Source organism: Vanellus vanellus, assembly GCF_965231255.1.
Source record: "Vanellus vanellus genome assembly, chromosome: 16".
NCBI classification, from domain to species: domain Eukaryota; kingdom Metazoa; phylum Chordata; class Aves; order Charadriiformes; family Charadriidae; genus Vanellus; species Vanellus vanellus.
This window is the reverse complement of record NC_138921.1, coordinates 7910044-7932617: the sequence shown is the minus strand read 5'-3', so window position 1 is coordinate 7932617 and position 22574 is coordinate 7910044. Positions and strand designations below refer to the sequence as shown.

The following is a 22574-nucleotide window of genomic DNA, read 5'->3' as shown; positions in this document are numbered from 1 at the left end:
ACGCATCACTGCCCTGATGGTGTCTCCTTTGGTTGGGAGAGTTGGGATCTCCCTTGCTGCACTTGTAGGGGTTTCTGTATGTTCTCTTCACTGCATCTAATGCTTGACTCATTGCTCAAAATTCTTCAGCGGGGTGCTTTTCACTTCCTCATACCAATGGGAGGAAGCACGAGCTCCTGTACAAATGTATGATGACTGCTGTTGGCTCTGATGAGTAATTTCTGCTGTAAGAATTGCTACATGGGTACTGTTATGCTTAATTTGGTATTAAATTAGGAAGCGAAAGGGACTATTGCTAGGTTTGACTTCCTCATAAATCCTCCTCCTCTGTTGTACACTGATTTAAAGAATCAGTCTAATATTTTCAAAGACAAAGATTATGCCCCTTTGAGGTAACAGAAAGGCTCTGGCAGAAACCAGACCCCACTTCCACGTGTTACCAGAATCACTAAGACAACCTAGAGAGTAGCTGTCATTTGGAGAACGGATCTCAATTGGCAGTGTTCGGTGGGATCAACCATTTGTGACATGAGTTGTGAGAACTGGCTGAAAGCTGTGTGTTATTTTAGGGGAGTTCTTTCCACTGGGAGCTTTCTCTCAGGTGTATGCTCTCGGTGGGCAGTCTTTAAACACATGCTTCCAAATGCACAGTTCCATACCTGTTTCGTGCAAGAGTAGGTTGTGTCTCCTAATTGCAATAGGCTGATGTTGCAGTAGCACTCAGTAGGTTTTTAGAATATACTTGAATTAGAAGATCCATTGTCTACCTTTTGCTTCTCACAGAATTCAAAGCGTGACTTTATTTTGAAAAGTAAATCTTCTCCCTGGGAGATTTCACATTTATGTGTCAGCGACTCCAGATTATATTTGCTTAACTGACCAAAAGCCTTTTTTCTAATTGTCAGTCAGGCAAAGAGAGTCAGGCTTTTTCCTTTTCATCCCTTGCCACCAATAATCAAGAGCATTTCAGAAGTGTGGTCAAGTGGAAAATTCTTTCTTGCCTATGGAATTCTGTAAACAATCTGATGATACATACAAATTCTTTCTTGCACATGGAATTCTCTAAATAATCTGATGATACATACATTGTGTTTATTTTTACAATTTGCCATGTGGGAGATTCTGTCTAATGAATTAAAACACCTTTTTTTATACTAACAGGTGGCTGTTACATTTGCACATATATTACACATGCATTATTGACTGATGCATCTTTTGAAACATCCATGCTAACTGTACAGGTTCCTTCCTTCCCTAATTATCTCTCGGATGGTAATTTTGGCCATTAACTAGCAGTACGAATGTATTTTTCTGATCCTTTCTTGTCAAGTGCAGAACAGTCTACCTGTTTACTCTTACGCATCCTTCAGCATGTATCTGAGACTTGGGTTTATCAATATGTGCTAAGTGCCCTCCTATGGCAGGAGCGGCTGTTCAGGTGCAAAGGTATTTAAAGCTAGAAACAAATGAGGATTCTTTGGAGTCGTGACCTGAGGTGTACAGAAAAAAATATGGTCAACTGTATCTATCTAGATTTTCCAGTGTGCTCTAGAAACTTGTGTATGACAGTAAATGGGCTTGAAGATTTTCTTTTGCAATTTTTGCAAAAATTGCTGGGAATCGCCTGAAGGACTTTGGCTCAGTGACTTTGAGTTGAGCCTGAATACTAAGAGGATGTGCTGCTAAGCAAGCTTACAGAATAAATCATTGACTTATTCACAGTGTGAGATGGAAGTGTTAGAAGTCAGGGTCTGCTCCTACGCAAGGCAGCACGACAGAGTCACAAGAGGCTGCTTCTGCATAATCTAATCCAGTACAGGAAATCTTTGGTCTTTCTCAATGTGACAGTTTAAATTGTTAAAGAAACTCTGATAATGTTGCTTTCTTGTATCCCTGTGAAATCCACGTTACAAGCTGGCTGGGTCACCATGGTTTTCTTTGTCCGTTTCTGAACTAACTCTGTCACCTTAGCCTGTTCTAGTTTTCTTTTACACTGTGGGGCAATTCTCTGCTATGCTCATTATTGGTGCCCTGGAGGTGGATGTTCTGTAGCACACAGGCCAGGGTAGGTACCACTTCAGTAAGGTGGGCTATAAAAGGAAGAAGCTGTGAACAGGTCTGAAAGAGTCCATAATGGGAAAGATGAGAATGGTTATACCCGATTTTAACTCTCATTTTCAGCTGTTGGATCTTTCTGTGGCTGTTCCAAGGCTGGAAATCCCAAGTGCAGTGCAGAATTCATGGGAAACAAAGGAAGTCATGTGCCTGCTCTGTTGTTTTTCAGTTTTTACTTATAAATGCGACCATTGCCTCATTATATAATCACAGCAGGACATGCCAGGAAATGCTGGTGGAGTTTTTGCATTGTTCAGATGAGTTAGAGACCAGATTTGGCTCTGTATCTTCTCAATTACAACCTTTACTATTCACATAGTATTAACACTGAGGTTAACTAGGGTGTGCAGGACCCCACCTGGTAAAACCCATTCTCTCAGGTCTTTATTTTTAGACAGTGTATTAAACATACATGACACTTCAGAGTAAGCAGCTTGCCCTGCCTTAAAAAGCACATACTATGTATATACAATATAATGAGGGGATAAGTAAATATGAGGGGATAAACATCATTTTCTCAAGGGCTCTGATATTATGTAGTTTTGGTGTTCTTTTGGAAAGAGTCTGCTCCTTTCGTTATCTGTCTGTTACTGTGTTTGGTTACATGTTTACTACTTCAGTTTTCCCTACCTCTGCATGGGCAAATTAATAATTTTGTCTTCTGCAAAGTTCTGTTTTATTTTCTCATCACTGTGTGTGTTGGTCTTCTTTCAGTGCATGCCCTTTTCTCTAGCATAGAGATGATTAACTTCTGCAGTAACTCTGAAAAAATGTATCTGATATCACAATAGGAGCCTTCACTGCATTAAGTGGCATGCTAGTTGTTTAGCAAAATCAGGGGTCCTGAAATGGTCTTTTCTTGCAGCATGCATGTTTTTTTCCATTCTTGATAACAATTAATCAATTTAGCTGGGGGACACAAATCTTCAGAATTTCCAGCGACTTTTTTCACCCTTCTCTAAGCCCAAACTGTAGTGGTTTGGGTTTGAGTTCAAAATAACAGACCGCATTGTTCGATGTCGTGTTGGTTAAAGCAAGGCAATGTGCATCACCTTGGGTTTGCTGAATTATGTGAAACAACGGAACAGACCTTTTAGCAGTTACCCTACTTGCTCCCAATCTTGGTTTCCACCTGGTCTAAAATGATCTCCACTAGTGCTTGCTGTAATTACAGGCTCCAAAATACAAAAGAACCAAAATTTAAAGCATGGACAAGTTAACTTGTGCAGTTGCATTTACATCATTTGAAACAAAGGTTGAGTATTAATGGCATTCTCTATCCCAAAAACACAGCCTTTTCCATAGCATCCTCCACATTCATGTATTCCAGATGAGATGGGTAGTTAGTGCACTGGAAACGGGGGTTGTTGCGGATATACTTAAGGAATTCTGGAGCTCCTGGGAAGATGATATTGTCAGCCAGAAGAACTGAGCCCTTCCTCAGCAAGTTGCATTCCTAGAAAGAAGAGAAATAGCTTCATGGTGGCTGTTAAGCAGACAGTGGCTTGAATGTAACGTGTTTTCACGTAGCAATGTCATACTCCAGTGCCTGCATCTAAAAACCCATCGTACTATGGGTTTGGGGAGAAGAAAAGACATGGGAGAAGCTGAAAAACTCTCCGATCCTTTGTGGTCGTGTTTAATATGCTGACTTTTTCTGTTAACACAATCAGTAGAACACAGAGATGCCGATAACATGGTGGGTCATTCAGGTTCTGAAATAGCAAATCAAGCTCAGTGGAGGTGTGCAGTTTGCTGCTCAGATTGTTTCCAACTTTGTCTACATGGTTAGTAAGATGGTTTCGTTTTGGCTCTCATGCCTAATGTTTGAAAACTTGTTTTAATATGGCATTAAAATGTAGTAGCTCTTAAGGTCCCTGAGAGACTGGCATGTACCAGTTTCCTTTGGCCAGACTCAATCAAACTCCAAAACCACTAAACAAATAAAAGATATTTTCTGCACTTGTTTTCCTTTCCTCTTGTACAACTTTCTGCCACTTTGTTCAGGAGCTGGGCATGAAGCAGAGTTTGTGCACAATGAAGATCACTGACAAATTTCCATAAGGCATAATTAACTTCAATATGCACTTCAAGTGCAATGTTTATCCTCAGCAAACCTACAAACCTAATTTTTACTGGTATTTTTGTCTAGTAGAAGTTGCTTATCTGAGCTTACCAGCTGTTCTAAAACAGAAAGTCTGTAGTTAATCAGGCTGGTTGTTATCCTGTGGTTACAGGCAGCAGTTGTAGCCAAAACGTGGTTTTTGTCGCTCCCAAACATGGGGTGGTTTTGTCGCTTAGGGAAGTCCTGTTGATGAGTGTGCTGCGGAGGCTGTTTAGCTTACTGTTTTCGCCTCTGGTGACTGAACACCAGTCAGCACAGTAGAAACAATTTTAGAGGCATGGCAAATATCCTCTGGTCTGTTGTGCAGCTTATAAAAGCCTACAAATGACACATGGTATTTTCAACTGGTCATCAGGACTTCAGATGCTTTTTGTGTCAGGCTTTTCTAGAAGTGCATGAAAAGGAATGCTCTCTGGGCTACTTTCAATATGTATTTCATCTGTGTATTTTATATGCATCTTTCATACTCATTATTCATATTGCATGTATGCCAAAATTGCATGTTAGAAGGTTTGTAACATCTGAGAAAATGTAGATATCTTTTCTTCATCTTTCTTCTATTAATTTCATAAGTTTTTTTTTAAGCAAAGCAATTTTGTGTCACAGTTGCATCAGACTGACCCTACGATGGAATTAAACTACCTGTTTGTTTTGGCTGTGTTGTGGAGGTTAAGCTCTGATAAGGATGCGCTAGCTCTTCGCAGTGGAAAGAGCTCAGTCATCCTTAAAGAGCCAGTTCAAAAGAAAACATTCTCTCTTGGTACAAAATAACTGTAGGGAGGGAACATTTTCTTCAGATACTGATGTGTAAATTCAATACTGGCTGTTCATAACCCCACAAAAAACTCCTTTTCAAACAGCTATCTGGAGGACACGGCTGAAATTAAAAAACTGAGAAGCCTGAAAGAGAACATAATGCAGTCCTCAAGCAGGGGTCAGGAAGTAGTTGACAGGCTCTCAATGTAAGAAGCAGCCTCAAAAAAAAGGTGGATTTATTTGTGAAGAAAATAATTGAAAAATGACACTTCCATACAAATAGTTAGGCGCTTGTAGAAAATTTTATAAGCTTGCAGCTCCAAAGCTAGGAGAGTATCTGTATGTACTGTGTTGATAGATACAGGTGTTTTGAATCTCAGTTACATAACACTTAAAAATAATTTCCCATCCAGAAGTCCTCTAGTAGTTACCTCACCTATCATTGCCTACTGCTGTTACAGCCAACTTGTTTTGTAATGCTAACAGTAACGGTTAAGGTGGGTTGGGAAGAAATGAGCCTAATTTTTCCACACTCGGGGCCAGAGATAGAGTTGGACAGCACTTCCCTAGCAAGTGCCTGACTGGGGCAGTGCACTCTTCCAAAGGTTGCTTTGCAGCCAATTAATTAGGTGGAGTAAAGACTCCCAGAAAGATGATACCCAGCTGTGCTACCAAAATAGCATTTCATCAAAAGGCTCTGCTGGGACCACAGACCCAAGCCAAAAAGGGGGTACTGATGAAATTAGAGAGGTGGGATATGCAGGTCCTAAGTCTCACGTGCTCCCAGGATTGGGATGTTTTTGGGTCAAGTGTTCCAGTTAGTGACCATGCAGACAATCCTTCTAGGGAGCGTAAGACCCAGACCATGCAGTCTTCCACCTGGGATTTCTACTGCAGACCCATTTGTTCAGAAAACAAAATGGTTCAACAGTATTTGCAAAGTCCTGAGCTATGTAGTGTAGTTGCGCCTGACCAAAGTTTGGGATCCTGTCCCCCAAATCCTCTTTTCTTGTAAGGTTGCAATTTTGGCTGCCATTCTTCATTTTACAGAGGATGAGGTCCTTCATAAAGAATATAAGCCTCACAAACATCAAGGTATTTGCTACTTTACTTTAAAGACTGGAATTGTGCAAACTGACCTGAATCAGGATGGTGTCTGGTGTGTATCTGTCTTTCCAGTGGTCCAGGAAGACAAAATCCAGAGTATCCACTTCATATTTTTTCTTCAGCTGGGGAATAATTTCCTCTGAAGGGCCTTCTAGGAGTTTTACCTGAAATGCAAATCCATCTGATGAATTGTGAACCATTAAGAAAAAGCACATACCTCTAACTCATTTTAAATTGTGGCCAGACACCAGCAATGCCATTTATAGCTCATTATTGCATCAGTTGAATTATTTCATAGAGTTAGAGGAAGTGTGTTTTTTTCTTTTTGACAAATGAACTCAGTTATGTTCCAAAATTTGTTTTGGGTGGTTTTGGTTTTGTGGTTTTTTTTTTTTAATAACAGCAGAAAAAGTGACCTGTTGTTTCTCTATGATTCTTTACTGGAAACATGGGAATCTCCTGTGAAAACAGTACTTTTAATTACCTTTTTTAGTTGCATCTCAGTTGAATCTTGTAGTTCAAGGGAAGCGAAAAATACAGAGAACAGGTTAGTTTAGAATAAAGTGGTAGGCTACAGTATGTAAAATTGGTGTGGCCAGTAGAGGGATGAAGCAGGACAGAAGGTATTACATCTTCCTCACAGGTTTATTGGCATATGTATTATTAAACTGAAAGAAGCTACTGCACACTGATTTGTTAAGCAAGCACCATATACTGTAAGTAGAGAAAAAAAGTGGTAAGGAAATCTGTCTGGTTTATGACTCCTAGCTGATGGGGAGATTAAATCAGATGGGGAAAATGCAATTTTACATGTCACTAGTACTTCAGGTTCTCTTCAGGAAGTTAAGAAACATATTAGAAGATCTCATGGTGGGATTTATTTCCTCTAGTTTTATCATCTATGTTGAAGTGAATTATCTAGTCGCATAGACAGGCATTTCTCAGGCATGAATCCCCTGATCTGCTGTATATGTCTGCCGTGGGCTGAGGTGGATTATAGACTGGAAATATCTGCCTTTCAACCAGCTGTACAGAAAGTCAAGACACCTCAGACTGCACAAAATGTAGGTGTATATATTGTGACCAACTAGGTTTGGGTAAGTACATCTCATCTGAAGTCCGTCACACATAGTGCAACTGCTTCTTGTGAGCTTTTGTAACAAATTAGACTATGCTTCAGTTTTCTTTTGTACTCAGTCTTGACACTGATTTGAAACTTTTAGTTTATATAGGGAAAATCAATATTCTAGTCTAACTTTTGAGAAGTTACATAGTGAAGCTGTACTGCTTTGAGAGGTCAGGGACTGTAACGAGCCATGGGGCTAGTTAAATTAATAAGGATTGTGGGTGCAAGAAAAAAAGAATACAAAATGTCTATGAATAAATGTCAGGTGGAAATAATAGAAAGATTTCTGATTATCAGGAGGAGGAATCTGTGGGGCAGTCTTGCAGTTCAATAATGGCAGTAAATCTAACCAGTTTTGCAATAGTGGTTACTAATTTTATGAAAAGGACCGTGTGTGCTGATGTCCTGTGACTATAATAAGTGAAATAACTGACTCTGGAGCCTCCCTCCAGGCCTGCATTTTTCTTACAGTCACTTTGGGTTTTGAAAATAGCTCTCAGCAAATGTCTACTGTACTAACCAGTGAATAGTGAAGAGGCCAAACTGGAAGATGAATTCTAAATGCGTTTAAAATGTTAAGGAGATACAGGTGTATATGATTGTTTCTGGTCTTGCCTCTCCAAATCTTCATCCTGACTGACATAGCAAAGAACTCTGGAGAAGAGCCCTGATTGTTTTGGTCACACACACAAACACATCTTGACAAGCCTCAAACTCTACCCTGACTCTCAGCTGGGTCTGCATCGTACTTGGACCCCTGATTGATGCCAACGAATTTAGCTCACTTGCACTGTATATACAAAAGAGCAGACGCGCTTGGGTCCTCTGCATGGACACTGGTAGCTTTTCCCTGCTATCAAGCCTGATGGTTAAACTCGGCATGTTCCCAAACGCTTAGGGTGTCATACTTACTTGACAAGTAAATAACAAATTTAAACCTATTATTGTTGTTTCTATGGATAAAGTCCCACTCTCCAGGTACTGCTTCTTCATACCAACCAGAGACAAATGGTATTTACCTTATCTTGTACTCCAGCAAACTCAATGATCTGTTTAGCTATAGCAGCAAATTCTGGGTTGAACTCCACAGTGAGAAGACGAGCTCCTGCCTTCAGTAGCCGAGCAATCCTAACTGCTGAATAGCCACAGTATGTTCCCAGCTCCAGTGCAACTGATGGCTGGACCTCTTCCACTGTCTTGTCTAGAATTAAACCTGAATAAAATGGAAGCAGGTTAACTTTTCACAAAATCAAACTGGTTCACATACAGAAGAGCAAGGTAGTGACAAGAAACTTACAAAGTCCATGTAATCAGTTGCTCAGGACATTAAAAATTAAGGGTTGATGTCAAATTATATACTGTTTCCTTTGCAAATTGGCTTATGTGTGATCAAGTTGATCATGGGTGTTCTAAGTTTCAATATGCAAATTTTCAACTAAAAACAAATCTTACTTAGTTTCACAATATAAACAGTTTCTGAGTAAAGAAGTGCCTGAATTAACTAAAATATTTATAGTGTTACAAGGGAAAAATGCAGTGTTTTTTTTCCAAGAACTTATTGCAGAAACTGGCCATATTGTGAACTATATAACGACTGTATTTTGAGAGCTCATATTTGTTGTAAATGTTACGTGCAGTAGTAGTCTGATACAAAACTTCTCATCCTAAATATTTTTTTAAAGGGAAAAAGAAAAGTCTAGTTATAAAGTTGTGATATACATGGATTCACTAGATGGATTTATGGGATGGAAAACATTAGTCAATTTTTCACAACAAAACACATTCCCAAAAAGAACTGACAATGTACTATATTCAGTCCTTCTGAAGAAAGGGATTTATTTGTGAGAAAATTGTCTCCTCTTACTTGTATGGCTAAAAACTAAATAACTAATCAGAAAAAGTATTTGAAGGGATTCTACTCTGAGCCATGGAATTTTTCAGTGTAGATATAATTTCATTACATGACATTTTCCTGGGTGTCATTTGTTTATGAATAGTGTGATGATATTGCTTGCATCTTAAGATCATGTGGTCACTCTCAAAATCTTGGGAACTAAAGATGCATTAACTTTGATGGTTCTTATCTGAGGAAAGGTCATCTTGTCAGAGCAAAACTAGAGTGAAATTTTAAGAATATAATCCCAAATGATCAAAGTTTAGAGCTTTAAGAATTCCTACTCAGCCACCACCTACTGTTCTGTTGCCCTAAGCACCCCAGCCTGGTATGCAGAGGAGCTAGTTTCACAAAATGTACCCATGACAGAGAAGCATTTTTATTACAATGCTTACAGTTGTATTTCATAGTTATGTTAATCCCCAGACTATGCAAATTTCCCCTGCAATCTCCCAGCAAGAGGTACTTTTGTGTCTAATTTTAAGGGAACATGTTAATATTTTGCCATTACAGTTTTTTGTAAAGATTGTCACTTTCTTGCAGCTAAGACAAAAATGTTTTGTCCATGTATTTTCCTTTAGAAAGCAAGAACAAGATGATTTTCTTGCTAAGTAGCAACAATGTTCGATAGCTGCTTTTGTGTATTATATGGATCGGACTTCTCCCTTCAACAATAACTTCTAACTTATGCTTGCTATACAAAATCCATAGAGTTTAAAATACTTTTTTTTTTTTTTTCACTTTGCTATCTTTAGGTTAAGAATCTGAAAGTACTTAACATAATGAGTTATGACTTAAGGCCACCCTGTATAGGAACTGAGGTATAACACAAGCCTAGATTTTTCCCATAAATTGTCAGCCTCTGTTTACACACTTGCAATGTACACAACATACAAACCCAGATTTAGTCCTATGACTTCCTCAATTACTCACTGGATACCCCTCCTCAAAGAGATCTGCACAAGCATGCATTACTGTTTACAGAACTATTCTACTGACCACAAGGCTGTTGTGGGTCAGCTTTTTTCAGCAGGTGGAAGTTACCATTTGAATACAATAAGATGTCTGTACTGAGCTAGTCTTGAAGTATTTCTCAAGTGCTGATCTCTGCTGCAATTACCTTTCTCATCGCCCACATTCATGGCCCACTCTTTCTGGGAGCAGTACTTATCTATAGTGTCCAGCACACTACAGGGGTCTCCTCGGACTGCATTCTGCAGCACAAAATTTAAAATCCTCTGTTCTTTGCTCTGATTCATGATGAAATTGGTTATTTTCTCCCGGATTATTTCATTCCAGATAAGGGCAGCAGTGCCGTTTTTCCTGATGAGCACCACAAAGAGCAGCAAAATGAAAAGCAGGACGAAGACAATGAACAAAAGGACTGAAGAGCTCTCCAGCATCTGGAAGGAAAGAGAAAAACAGCCCAGGGTTAAGGTGGCACGGGAGAGCGCTATCCTTTTTATAAATACTAAGCTGAATAACCCACAACAAATTGTACTGAACAGGAACATACAGAGTTTAATTATGATATGTTCCAGAGAAGCTGGAAATGACTCTCTGTCACTTGGTAATGGATGGTGCTCTGTGGCACTCCCTTTAGAAGCCAATTTTACAGGCAGTCAACAAGTAGCTTTATTTAATGCTCTGGTCCCTTCCCCCACACAGCTGCTCAGTCCTGGCTCCAAGCATGCCACTGCACAAGGAGCTTCTCAGCATCAAAGCTGTTCTAACCATTTTTCAAACGATTTAAAATCTTAAAGTAGAGCCTGCGTGTGATCCTATGCTCCTAATTTTTGAGCAATGGGAAACTTCTAAGCTGGCCTTGGTAAGAAAATATGGAATGTCTCACCCTTTAATTTTTAGGACAGTATCAGCAGAAACTGGGCACTGTTAGGTAACATTCTGTTTCAAATCAGTCTGCGGGTCCTAAGTTACTACCTTGCATGCTCTGCAGAAAAGCTGAGCTTGATGTTTCAGCAGGACTCAGCCTACCTCCTTCCTTTCAGAGCCTGCATCTGAGGTACACAGGTGGTATGGTTTACAGAAGATAGTAGCCTTTTTCCTGCTTATAAAACCTATGACACAAGCCATCAGTCAGTCTGATACTTTTGAACAAAAGATACGTTTCCTTTAGAAAGTAGGAATGTTTTCTCGCTGCTTATAAAAACATAAAGCTGACTCCCTGAATCAGAGAAGAGCTCAGGCTCGTGAAACTGAAGAGATGTAACAAAAGGGCACGTTGTACTTCTCTGATGGGCCACCTCAATTTATCGCATAGGATTGCACCTATTGTCCCCCTGAAATTCAGTGTCATAGCTGCAGGTGCCTATGTGTGTGCGTGTTTCTGTTTGTCTCTAAGTTTAGGGCGTCTGAACGTAAAGCTCAGCAGATGGGATGCATGTCTCCCTGTACAGCTCAAGCAATAAATCCTATCAAAGCCGTTTACTCAGATGGATTTCAGACAAGCTAGTATACAGGAAGGTGCATTTACTTCCATGCAGGACTCGCAGCACAAAAGATCCAATAAAGAACGGTTTCTTAAAATTAAGGAATTGACTTAGCCTTTGAGAAGGTGCCAAACTAAGGGTTGTGATTTGCATGAGGATTCTCTGCATGCGAAGCTCCTCTCATACAACCCAAACCACACCTCATTTCTGATGATGTAGCTTATAACACCTCTGCTTTTCCAATTCTGCTTCCTACAAGCAGGGACGGGACAGTTGCACACCAGGAGGAGAGCACAGGCTGGAATGTGCTCCAGTTAGTAGTCGGATGAATGAATGCTAAGTTCATTTGTTCTTTAAGTCTAATTAGGCATTTGAACTCAGGTTTAAAGGATTCAGAACCAATTTCTTAACTTCAGCAGGCTGGCTTGGGCTGCACCATTTTTTAAACTGTTATTTTAAAGAACATGACATTCTTTCTAGTCTCTGATTCTTTCTATCAAGACTCTTTTTCTTCCAGCTTGCTAAAAATGGTGAACAGCTTCCACTCGCGCTTGTATTAATGTTCCACCTACCTAGAGTTCAGCAAAATCATTGTTCCAACAGAAGCTACATGCTCCTCAAAAATTTTGCCTAAGTTGCCCAAGACCAGAGGTAAAGGGGCTATATGATTAGCCAAATATTCTCCAGATTTCTTCCTACCTGCTCTTGCTTCCCCTTTTTGTTTGTTTCCCCTGAAATTGTCCCAGGAAAATCCTAGATTTTATGGGTGGTCAGACCTCCATTCTGTAGTGGAACTTGGCACATACACATTACACATGCGAAATATGTATCCAGTGCTTGAAATTTTGAATCATCATGCAGAACACACTTTGAGTTCATGACTGAGTTTCCATGGAGATATGCTCCACCTACAGCACAGCCGACGTTTGTTCACCCATCCGCTTATCTTAGTCGCACAGCAAGTATGATTTGTTTGGAGCAGTTAAAAGTCTATTTCTTTTGCTTTTAAGTAGTCACCAATGTTAATACTTACCTTTAATGCCTTCCGTGCAAAGTCTGACCTGAGACACTTCCTTTCAGGGCTTGCCAGCATCATTAGTACATGAAAATCTTGCTTCTTGGACTTTCTGAATTTTGTTTCCTAGCTACTAAGAACCTGCTTGTTTACATCAACAGGATCATAAAGGCCTGGATGTCAATTTTTCTTCTTCATTTCTATGCACTAGTAGTTCTGTTGAGCAGGCCCAGTTGTCCTGCACCTTCCACATGGGAATTCTGGTCTTTCTAGTTCTTCTACATGAAGATGTTCCACATTATCTGTCCACTGAGAACTCAGATTGGGCTATGAAAATATCATTAGTTTAACAGAAAAATATCTCTCTGGATTTACTTGGCTTGCATAGCTTAGTTGATTGTATGGTCACTGTTGACGGATTTGGATTACTGACATAGCTGAGAGATAATTATTCTGAACGGCAATGAATGGATGGAGCCCAGAAACCATTTACTGATGCCAGCAGGTATCTAACCTTCCTGCATCTGGACAAGGGAAACCACGTGAGCCCTGCATACCAGTGACTTACTGGTGGCAGTCCAACCATGTCCCTCTAGAACTAAAGACTGTTGGCATTCAGAATTATTTCAGACTACTGCCAGACATAATCCTCTGGTTACAATGGATACTTTGGCATTCTCTGAGTACAGCTTGCCGCAGGCTGTTGCTTTGGCACTACAAGATTCTACCAGTGTGTTTGGGTCTGCCCTTCAAAGATCTGTTGGACGACAAGAATGGATGATTGATAGCTGCAGGATGAACTATTTTGTATTTTTGGAGGAACAGCTTTCCTCCTGGGCAATAAAGCTTAGTATAGATATGAGACCATTTGGTGAGATTTCTCAAAACAAGATAACATCTATAGGCTAACTCAGCCCCACTCCCTGTCCTGGAGGAATGACGAGACTTCTTTTTCAGACAGGGAACAGACTGTGAAGACTTCTTTTTATACCTTAACAAAAAGGACCTGCTTGATGGTAAAATCCTGCCCCTCCATTTTCACATTGCTTCCCAGGCATGGAAGGGTATGTCATCAAACCAGATTTCTATTGTCCTATTTTCCAATGTTCCTACAGGCTTTATACACCAAAATTACAAGATATCACATGCTCAAGAGCCCATATATTAAGGAAGGACAGCTTCTTCATTGTCTGAAGCCTGTGAAATGCTATTTCTTAATGCGTCTCTGTTAGCTAGAGCAGAGAAAAGCACTCAGATTAGACCTGCTGATTTTTATTAACTTCAGCTGATCTCAAACAAGCAAATACTTTACCTTCATCCTTACTTGGACAACAGTATCCTTTTAAAGATTTTTTGTTTTTTAAAGAATGCACTTTGTGCAGAGAAAGACACCTTGTTTGAGATGTACATGCCCTATCTTTTCAAAGGCATAGATTGTATGTAGGTTGCTGCCACCCACGGCAGGTGCTGCAGTGTGACATCCTGATATCAAGATGCAACTAGCTTGACAAAAAGGTGTCAAGTGGGATATGCTTCTAAGCCACGCAGATAGCTATAGCCTTCTATCTTTTCTAGCTATTTCTTATGCAAAAGCACGAGCAGGCTGACAGCCCTTTAGCTTGCCTGGAAGGGCAATAACTGATAGTTCTGATGGGCCACATGGGAAACAAATTTTGGATCTTCAGCTATGAAATCTTACCGCTTCAAGTTCACCCAAGAGTCCCCTCTGAAGGCAAAACACTGACCTGCATTTCTCTTTGTGTGTCTTCAGATCTAGACTGGTGAGTGGCAGTTGGCACTGGTTTGTTTACACATTTTGTATAACATATTTTTCAAGAAGACAAAAAAAGCTATAAATTTAAGCTCGAATGTGTGTGATCTGGGGATGGTCTTAGATCCTAAAACTTAATCAAGGAAGCAATTCAGCTTGGCCATTCCTATGATCAAGTGCTCAGAGGGATCCGTTTCTTACAGTGCCTCAGTTAGGTCTTTGCATTTTGAGTCCCACGTGAATGTACCGCATATGTAACAGCAGAGCCCACCTGCCTCCACAGATCCTTAGAGACTGCTCACAGGTAGCAACTATATATGGTACCTGCAGCTTTTTTCCATTTCTAGAGAAGTTCACTTGTTTTTCCTGTGTCACTGAATGTTTTTCAGTTATTGGGGTTTTTTATTATTATTGCTGTATAACACCCCAGCACCTTTGTAAACTGGCAGTATGGGTTGTTCTTAGCAGAGCTCCTTTAGGAGGTAATTATCCTGAAAAAAACACTTTCCAGAGAAGGTAACTTTTAAAAGGAGCAAAACAGACATAATCTTGTTTCTTTCATTTTCTTCTCCTTTTTTTTTTTTAATACAGTTTCATTTTCAAAGTTTGTCACTCTCTTAATTTCTGTCTTAGACATGAAAATAAATTTAGTGACAGCAGTAGACTGTAAAAGCAGCCTGCCAAGAGCAAGATGCATTGGTGATGGTCATACACCCAAAGGGGGGAAAAAAAATCTGTACCAAAATAAGTAATTGCTTTCATATTCTTAGCTGGAAAATATTTGATATGAAAATTAAGTGCGTAATTCAACCAATTTAAAACTACCACTACCTAAGAGACAGTCATGTTATGACAGCTTTAGAAAATGCAACTGTAATTTTAGCTTTAATGTGGATTCATGAGATTCATTAAGTATGCGATAAAACTAAACTTGCACATAGTCAAGTTTCCCATAACCACTTATTACGAGGCGGTTGCTCGTATTACTTAATGCTTGTACTGAGGTTCCAAATACACAGGTTAGCACTGCAACCTCTTCTGTGCATTAGAAACACCATGATAAAGTGAGCCTTCTCTTTGAAAGCTAAAATTTGAAGTGGAAAATAGTAGGCAAAATGAAAAATTTAGCAACAGAATAAACAGAAAACTGGAGGGACAACATTATGGAAAGGAATGAATAACACGTATCACTAAATCTGTTTTTGAGAAGACAGAGTTTAAAAGAAAACATATTAAAATTTCATGCCCAAACCTGTCAAACTACTGATGAGTCTCTCTAAAGAACTGGGTTATTTTCTTATGCATCTAATCTTACTCATTTTGGCAGGTTTCATAAGACCAAATCATAACTTGATAATGCAGTTCAGCAGTTTTCCCCTGATGCAAACCATAATCAAACAATCAACATTTAAATGGGAGTACCTCTGTTGCAGCTTACAGAGCTTTAAAAAGACACTTTCAAAGAGAGAAGCAAACACAAGTTGTGCGAATCTGCTGCCCCAACTTACTTATGCCCTTGAAGATAAAATATCTAAGTAATTCCAATGGCTATAAAAGAAGCCTCAAGAGACTGGCTCGCACGTAGGGATCTATTATTATGGCAACAGTTGTTAAATTAGGGGATTCACTACCCCCTAACTATTATATGATCTCTGATTTTTCTAAAAACATAAAAATGCCCATCTGATGGAGCACAAAATAATACATCCTGTTCTTTATTCTTGTACAGGTGACTTCAGCCATTTCACAAAACGTTACAATGAGGATCTTTAAGTAATGCTATTTATCAGTCCTTCTGGTAAATTTTTCTAAGTACTGTTAAAAAATGATTGGTCTTAGAATTGCCTGAAGTGAAAAACTAAGGATTAGAACAACTGGTAATATAAATTTTTAACGTAACTCTGAGTAACCAGATGAATTCAAATTGAGCTTTTCTCAGTGTTTCATGAAAACTTCATAAAGTTTTCATAACTCTGTTAGAGGAAGGTGTACGGAGATCTGATCTAAACTACTGATTGCTACTGTTTCTCAGATTCCAAAACAACCTCCCTCTGCTAAAACCTGATATTTACCAAGAAGAAAAATAAACATATTGAAAGTAAGCACATTTAAATGCTCTGAGTTCTAATAAGGACATATGCCTTAGTTTCACACTTATTGGATTAAAAAAGTATCAAATCTGATTATTTAACTATTCTGAAGCTTAGTTCATTACACTATAAGTAATTAATTATTTATTATAAGTAATTAATTTGTCAGCCTGCTGACAAATCAGACCTTTGAGGAAAGATGATGTTACATCCAATCTTGCTATAATTTTTCATGCATTTAATCTAACTGCCAAGTACTGGTTGGTTAAGACTTTATTACAAGCCTCCAAGCATCCAGACAGTACTTTAGCATTCTGATGCTAAAGGGTTTAGAATCTAATTTAAACTTTATTAGCTCACATAATCTGGTGAATGGGGAGTGCTTGGTAAATTTATACCGTTCAACCTTTCTTCACAAAAGAATCTCTCCATCGGTCTGATGGTACTGAGGATAATAGAAATGGTCTACAATAGTAGAGTGCCTACAGACAACAGGGCCTAACTCATTGCAGAGACACTGCTGCTAAGTCTGCAGAGAGAGGAACATTATAATTCAAACAATCTTCTAGAGGTTTTTTACAAAGGCCATACAAACTAATAGATTAAACCCTCCCATGCACACACCTGTGTGAAGGATGTACATATACCCCCTATTTTTAGAAAAGGGTTAAAAAGGTTTAATTTCAAACTTTTTGAAAGCTTCTGCTGAAAGTATGCCTTTAAGTATCTCATGCATTACAGTATACAGAGGATTTGCCTATTAGTAAGGATATACCAGCTGTTTAAGAAGCATTGCGAAAACAATGCAAAAGAGTCAGCACATTTCTACGCATATTTTAACAATGCCTGTTGCTCCGCACTAGGCCAGAGGAGATTTGTGCTGTGCCATGGCTGGGACTGGAGTTCCTGACTCTTTGTCCTAGCCTGTCTTGAATGAGGTAATCTCTGTCTTGTGGCATTTTGCTTTTCTTGATCTTTTCCCAAGCACAAGAAAGGCAGAGCATTTTGGTTGGAAAGTCTAAACTAACTTCTGCCAAACATACTGTATCCTGTTGTTGTAGGCAACACAATTCAACAGCTTCATATTTTACTACTTTTAAAGGTCAAAAAAAAAAATCTTTTTACCTCCTATTCTTTTGTTCCTGTTTATGTATTTTCAAATGAATGCAACACTGTGAAGAATAATCAGCATATTGCCAGATGTGAATAGCTTGTAATTCAATGGAAACATAGTCTGGGAGTTTGACATTCAGATTTTCCACTGACATCATGACAAAAAGCTGAACAGACTTTACATAATTTTTCACTAAGTGTTTCTTGCATGAAATCTAAATTTCCCTCTTTCTAGTTTTTTTTCAAATTATTACAATTTAGCTTCACTACCATGACTACAAAAATTCAGACTTCTATAAATGCAAAGGCCTTTTGTCTTTTCTTTCTCCCCTTTTCTCAGGTTGAAAGGAAACAAATACAGGTTTCTTCTTACTGAAGGAAAGGAAAAGAACAGAAGAGTGCCTATTGCCTTCCAGAGAGCCCCACCAACTAAGCTTCATAAGGGTGTTTAAATCCATTCTCCCCAGATAGATTTCAGTTAGGATAATTGCTACCCACTTAAAACTCCCTTCACAGTAGCCATTTTCTAAGAGGTACTTGGTGCTATCACCCAATGGAAAAGGTTTATATGATGGTTATGTGCCCCGTAAAGAAGAGCGGGGGTTTAGAACAAACTGGCCACACAGAGGGGCCTCTCCTCCATCCAACAAGCAGGTCCACATGCATCTGTAGCATTTTGATCCAGACTGACCTAGTGAACACACTGCATGATTAAAGCCAGAGTTTGGGGTGAGATAATTCTTCAAGGATCAGAAATGCACTTTACCAGGCCTTGAGCAAAGACAATTTTTCAGGAATAAGATCCTTTCAGGTACCCCTGGGAAGCATTTGTTTCTGATAGTCCTTATGTGCACTCCAGAACTCTAGATGCATTTGCACTATTTGTACTAGTGTTTGAAGGCAGTGGTTGGTATAGCTCAGCTGAATTGTGCAAATCCCACCTGGGAGGTAGTGGACTGCTAAAAGTAGAAAGTGCTCTGCCGTGTCAGCACACTAGGAGCTGGTCTGTAAAAACTTCTCTCAGCTGAGATTTTCATGTTCCCCAGGGGGTAAAACAAACTCCTTATTGAATAATTTTCCCCAAATGGAGGCAGGGAGAAAGGGCTGGAAGAAGAAAGACCCAAATGGCTAGTTGTCCTCAGCATAATCACCTGTGGCAGACCTATTTCACATTCTCTCTATATATCACAAAGATCAAGGGCTGAATCCTCAGTGTCCCAAATCCCCACTGCATGCTCCAGCCCTGCTTCCAAGGCTACCAGCTAATCTAGTGTAAATCTGACTCTCTCCCAGCACAGCTTTCTGCTCTCCACAAGCTGCTCTTCAGGCCAGGGGGAGTGCACGACTGAAACTTGGTAGTGAGGACACCCACTGAGGGATGTGAAAGAGCAGGAAGAAAATCGCTGCTGAAATGATGGCTTCTTTCTCTGGAAATGAACAGCTCTAACAGGCCAGGGAAGGTGGGATCCACCACAGCACAGCAGGTAACCAAAGCACTTCATGGGAAGAGGCAGCCTAACTGAGACAGAGCAGGGCAAGAGACCTCGGTCTCAAATCCTGAGTGAATGCCCTCCCCAGAAAAGTAGCTGGCGTGGGTGGGCAGAGCGTCTCTTACTTTAGCTAGAAATTGCTTTCTGAGAAATCTCTCCTGAGAGAGTTTTAGCAAAACTGGTACGGATGGCCTCACACATTAAGATCTGGTTTCAATGCCTGCTGCCAAAATTATGTTTTTTCAGAAAATTCCCAGTCAGTTCTAATTCCAATGATCCTGAAGGAATGCTGAAAGACAACAGTGTGGGACTGGCAGAGATAAACCTGAAACCCGCTGCAGGCTGCTAAGAAATATTGCTAAACTTGAGTGACGAGTCAATTGTTTTCAGTGTTAACATGGTTAAACTCTTTTTCCACTGATGCAAACTAAAGCTGTAAATCGGGATTTTTTTCTTTTGCATTTAAATACTCCAATAACGTGCAAATGCATGAGATTCTGAACCTGAGGGCTTTGTTAGAGGAGTCCTTATCTGAGTAAGCAGAAAAAAGTAAGCTTAAGTGCAGAGATAAAGTAAAGGTTGTTTATGGAGATTATTGGTATGACATGGTTGACAGTACTGGTAAATATGAGTTTGTTTTTAATGGACAGAAAGTAAAGAATGTCCGTAAAGGATAACAGAAAGATACTCTATAAGCAGCAACAGGACTAGCAAGAAAAAGTACTAGCTTTTTGTCTGTTCTTCACAGACATTTTGCTGTAGCAGAACTCCCTCTTGAGAATGAAAGCCCCCATAAAATACAGCTGCAGCAAAACATTTATAAAAGCAGCTATTCAGTCAAATATGACTGAACTGAAGCTTGATTTGCATTCAGCTTTTTCCTGAATACAAATGAGTACAAAATTCCAGCATACTTATAGCCATAAATTACATTTTCAATTTAGTTGGGGTTATCTCATCACACTTCTTTCAACTGTCAAGGTTTACAATACAGTACAAATGCATTACACACAAATATGTCCTACTCTTTCTCTGTGAAAGCTGTTGCTGCCCACGGACTGGCTTTCTGACGATGAGTACCAGTCAGAATATGGAAAACACTGCTTCTTTCATATTCACCAATGTTTAAAATAGTGACATTATCTAAGATAACAAATCATGTCAAGTCTGAGAAATAAGAAAATATAAATATGTACCTTTGTCAGTACAGCAGAAGCTGTTCCCTCCGATCTTTTCCTGTGCTGCTCTGCTGTGGATTTTATAGAATAAGAGTCCAAGAGCCTGCAGTATTCAGTCACATTCGATCACATCACAGGAATAGCTTATCAGTTCTGTTACACAGACTCTAAAAGGAGCAGTGTCCTTTTCCCCAACTCCTCCTTTCACAGATTTCTGCACTCCTTAAAGGTGCTCAGTGCTTGTAATAACCTCAGAGAAAGCTATTCATCTGTCCCCTAATGACAGTGTTCTTGTTACTTAGTTACAGCACAGTGAATGCTGACAAAGTCAGGTATGAGCCAAATCTGTGCTCAGTGTAAATGCACTGTGTTCAATCAAGCAACTCCAGGAATGAATTTGGCCCAAGGGATTTAGTTCTTTTTTCAGCTCAGACGTGGCATGCCAGAGCCAGTGCAAAAGTCATAGAAACAAGACCTAGGCATGTGGGTTAAATATAGAGTGCTGCTGGAGGGAGAGGAGGTATGTATAGCAAATTGCTTAACAGCAACTACAGGAGGTGCAATCAATACATTATAAATAGTACACTTGAATTTCTATAGCTTCTAGTTGGAAAAATATTCTGCTACAAGCAGCTCTAAGATAAAAGAAGGGGCTTATTCTAATAAACCTTGTTCTTGGCTTGACTGTCTATATTGTTTCCTTTGAGGTGGAAACAATATAATCAAGCCGCAATTGAATTGCACTATAAAAGAAAATAAGAAAAAACAAAACCCAAACACAACGTGGTAGTAGTTCTCTGCTGTACTCTCACTACAAAACTCAGACCTAGTCAGCGAGTGTTTGAAGTTCTAGCCTAGAAACTTTTTAGATTCAAAGAAAGAGTTTGTATCAAATGTGGCAGAAACAGGAGCTGAGGAACTGAAAACACGCTTTGTCACATGAGGGGGGAGGTCCTTGAAAGAATTAGGGAGTACCTGAGAGCATGACAAGAGAAGAATAAAAAAATGTAAGTGGAAGAATTGAATAAAGAATTGTGGGAAAAAGAGGTGGGTGAGGATCAAAGTGGTTTTAGTAACTCTAAACAAAACATAACTAAGACCCTGCAATATAGCAGAGTACCCAATGTCAATACAGAATAACTTTGAAGTATCCCTTCCATGTATAACAGAGCTTCAGCTCAACAAATATTTTCTTATAATCCAGACATCAAGCAGAACAAAGAATGAAATAAGCAATACTGTACTCCAGCTTCACTGACAGTAATTTCCTGTCTGGTGGAAAGCTGGTTGTGAAACCATGACAGGTTGTGTCTGCATGATCCCTGACGCTACCCACAGTTAAAATTAACTGAGAATTTCTTTTACTGCTGGACTGTGGAGAAAATAGCTTAAAACAGTAGAACTATTCTACGCACTGACCTGGTTCTGTAAGCATACAGCTATTCTTTGGAGACGTCCTTGCAGTTAACTATAGCTAGTTGTGAACTGGTGGGTAGTATCAGCCCAGCTTCTGCTTAGCAGCATAAATTAGTGCCAACACTTACCAGATTCAGCAGTGTCCCATGACAACGCTTCTAAAGGACTCCTAACTTAGAGATTAATCATATTCTTCAGACTAGAAGCATGGGAGGAGCAAACTTGCTTCTGCCTGCCCACAACTGTTTACTTGTATGATAAAGACTATGCCTGCAAAGTAACCCTTTCTGTTGTCTAGATATTTCATTAAATAAGTAAAGATGGTGAATGGCAATAACTGCAAATTAGATAAAGCCAGAGGTTCAGTTAGTTAAACCACTCAAACTGTTTGGTAATGACCATAAGTTGCTTCGAAGTTAATGGAAATCTGAAATCCTGTAATACTCTGTGTAAGTTTTTACTAACATAATAACAATGCTAAAAACTCCATAGTACATAAATTTATACACTATTCACATGAGTTATCCTTGTCTAGATAGTAAAAATTTACCCTGATATTAATGCATCCAGGTTAGAGAACTGCAGAGAGCTATAAAAGTATTGGTGTAATACGTAGGGACAAGATCTTAAAAGATGGATTTCATATTGCAGAACATCAGGATACTGCATTCACAGGGCACATCTATGAGAAGATGAAAACCCAGGAAGTCTTTGCTTGGGAGCAACATCACATGAATGGCAACAGGTCAGAATAACTGGCTAGTTCAGACCGACTTGCTCTGACAGTTGACAGAGCTAAGCTCAGAGCTGTCTACACAAACTTGAGTAGACTTGCCTCATGTACAGAGCTCCCAGTCTCAAATGGAGGCTACATAGCTGCAATCACATGATGCAACGTGGCAGTGCTGTCCCCACTTGCTGTGCATAG

General features: G+C 39.5%; 1 protein-coding gene across 2 annotated transcripts; it reads right to left on the bottom strand.

Moving 5' to 3' along the window:
* Positions 1-1117: 1117 nt before the first annotated feature.
* Positions 1118-21804, bottom strand: COMT (catechol-O-methyltransferase). Of its 2 annotated transcripts, none has more exons than XM_082491575.1 (5): positions 21775-21804; positions 10244-10526; positions 8249-8442; positions 6136-6267; positions 1118-3571 (listed from the first exon to the last, which is right to left on the bottom strand). In XM_082491575.1, exons 2-5 carry the CDS (start codon positions 10524-10526, stop codon positions 3392-3394), a joined length of 789 nt encoding a protein of 262 aa, XP_082347701.1. In that variant the 5' UTR covers positions 21775-21804; the 3' UTR covers positions 1118-3391. The 2 variants fall into 2 exon arrangements, with proteins under 2 accessions (XP_082347701.1, XP_082347700.1); XM_082491574.1 differs by lacking the exon at positions 21775-21804 and adding an exon at positions 20249-20427.
* Between the last annotated feature and the right edge of the window lie 770 nt (positions 21805-22574).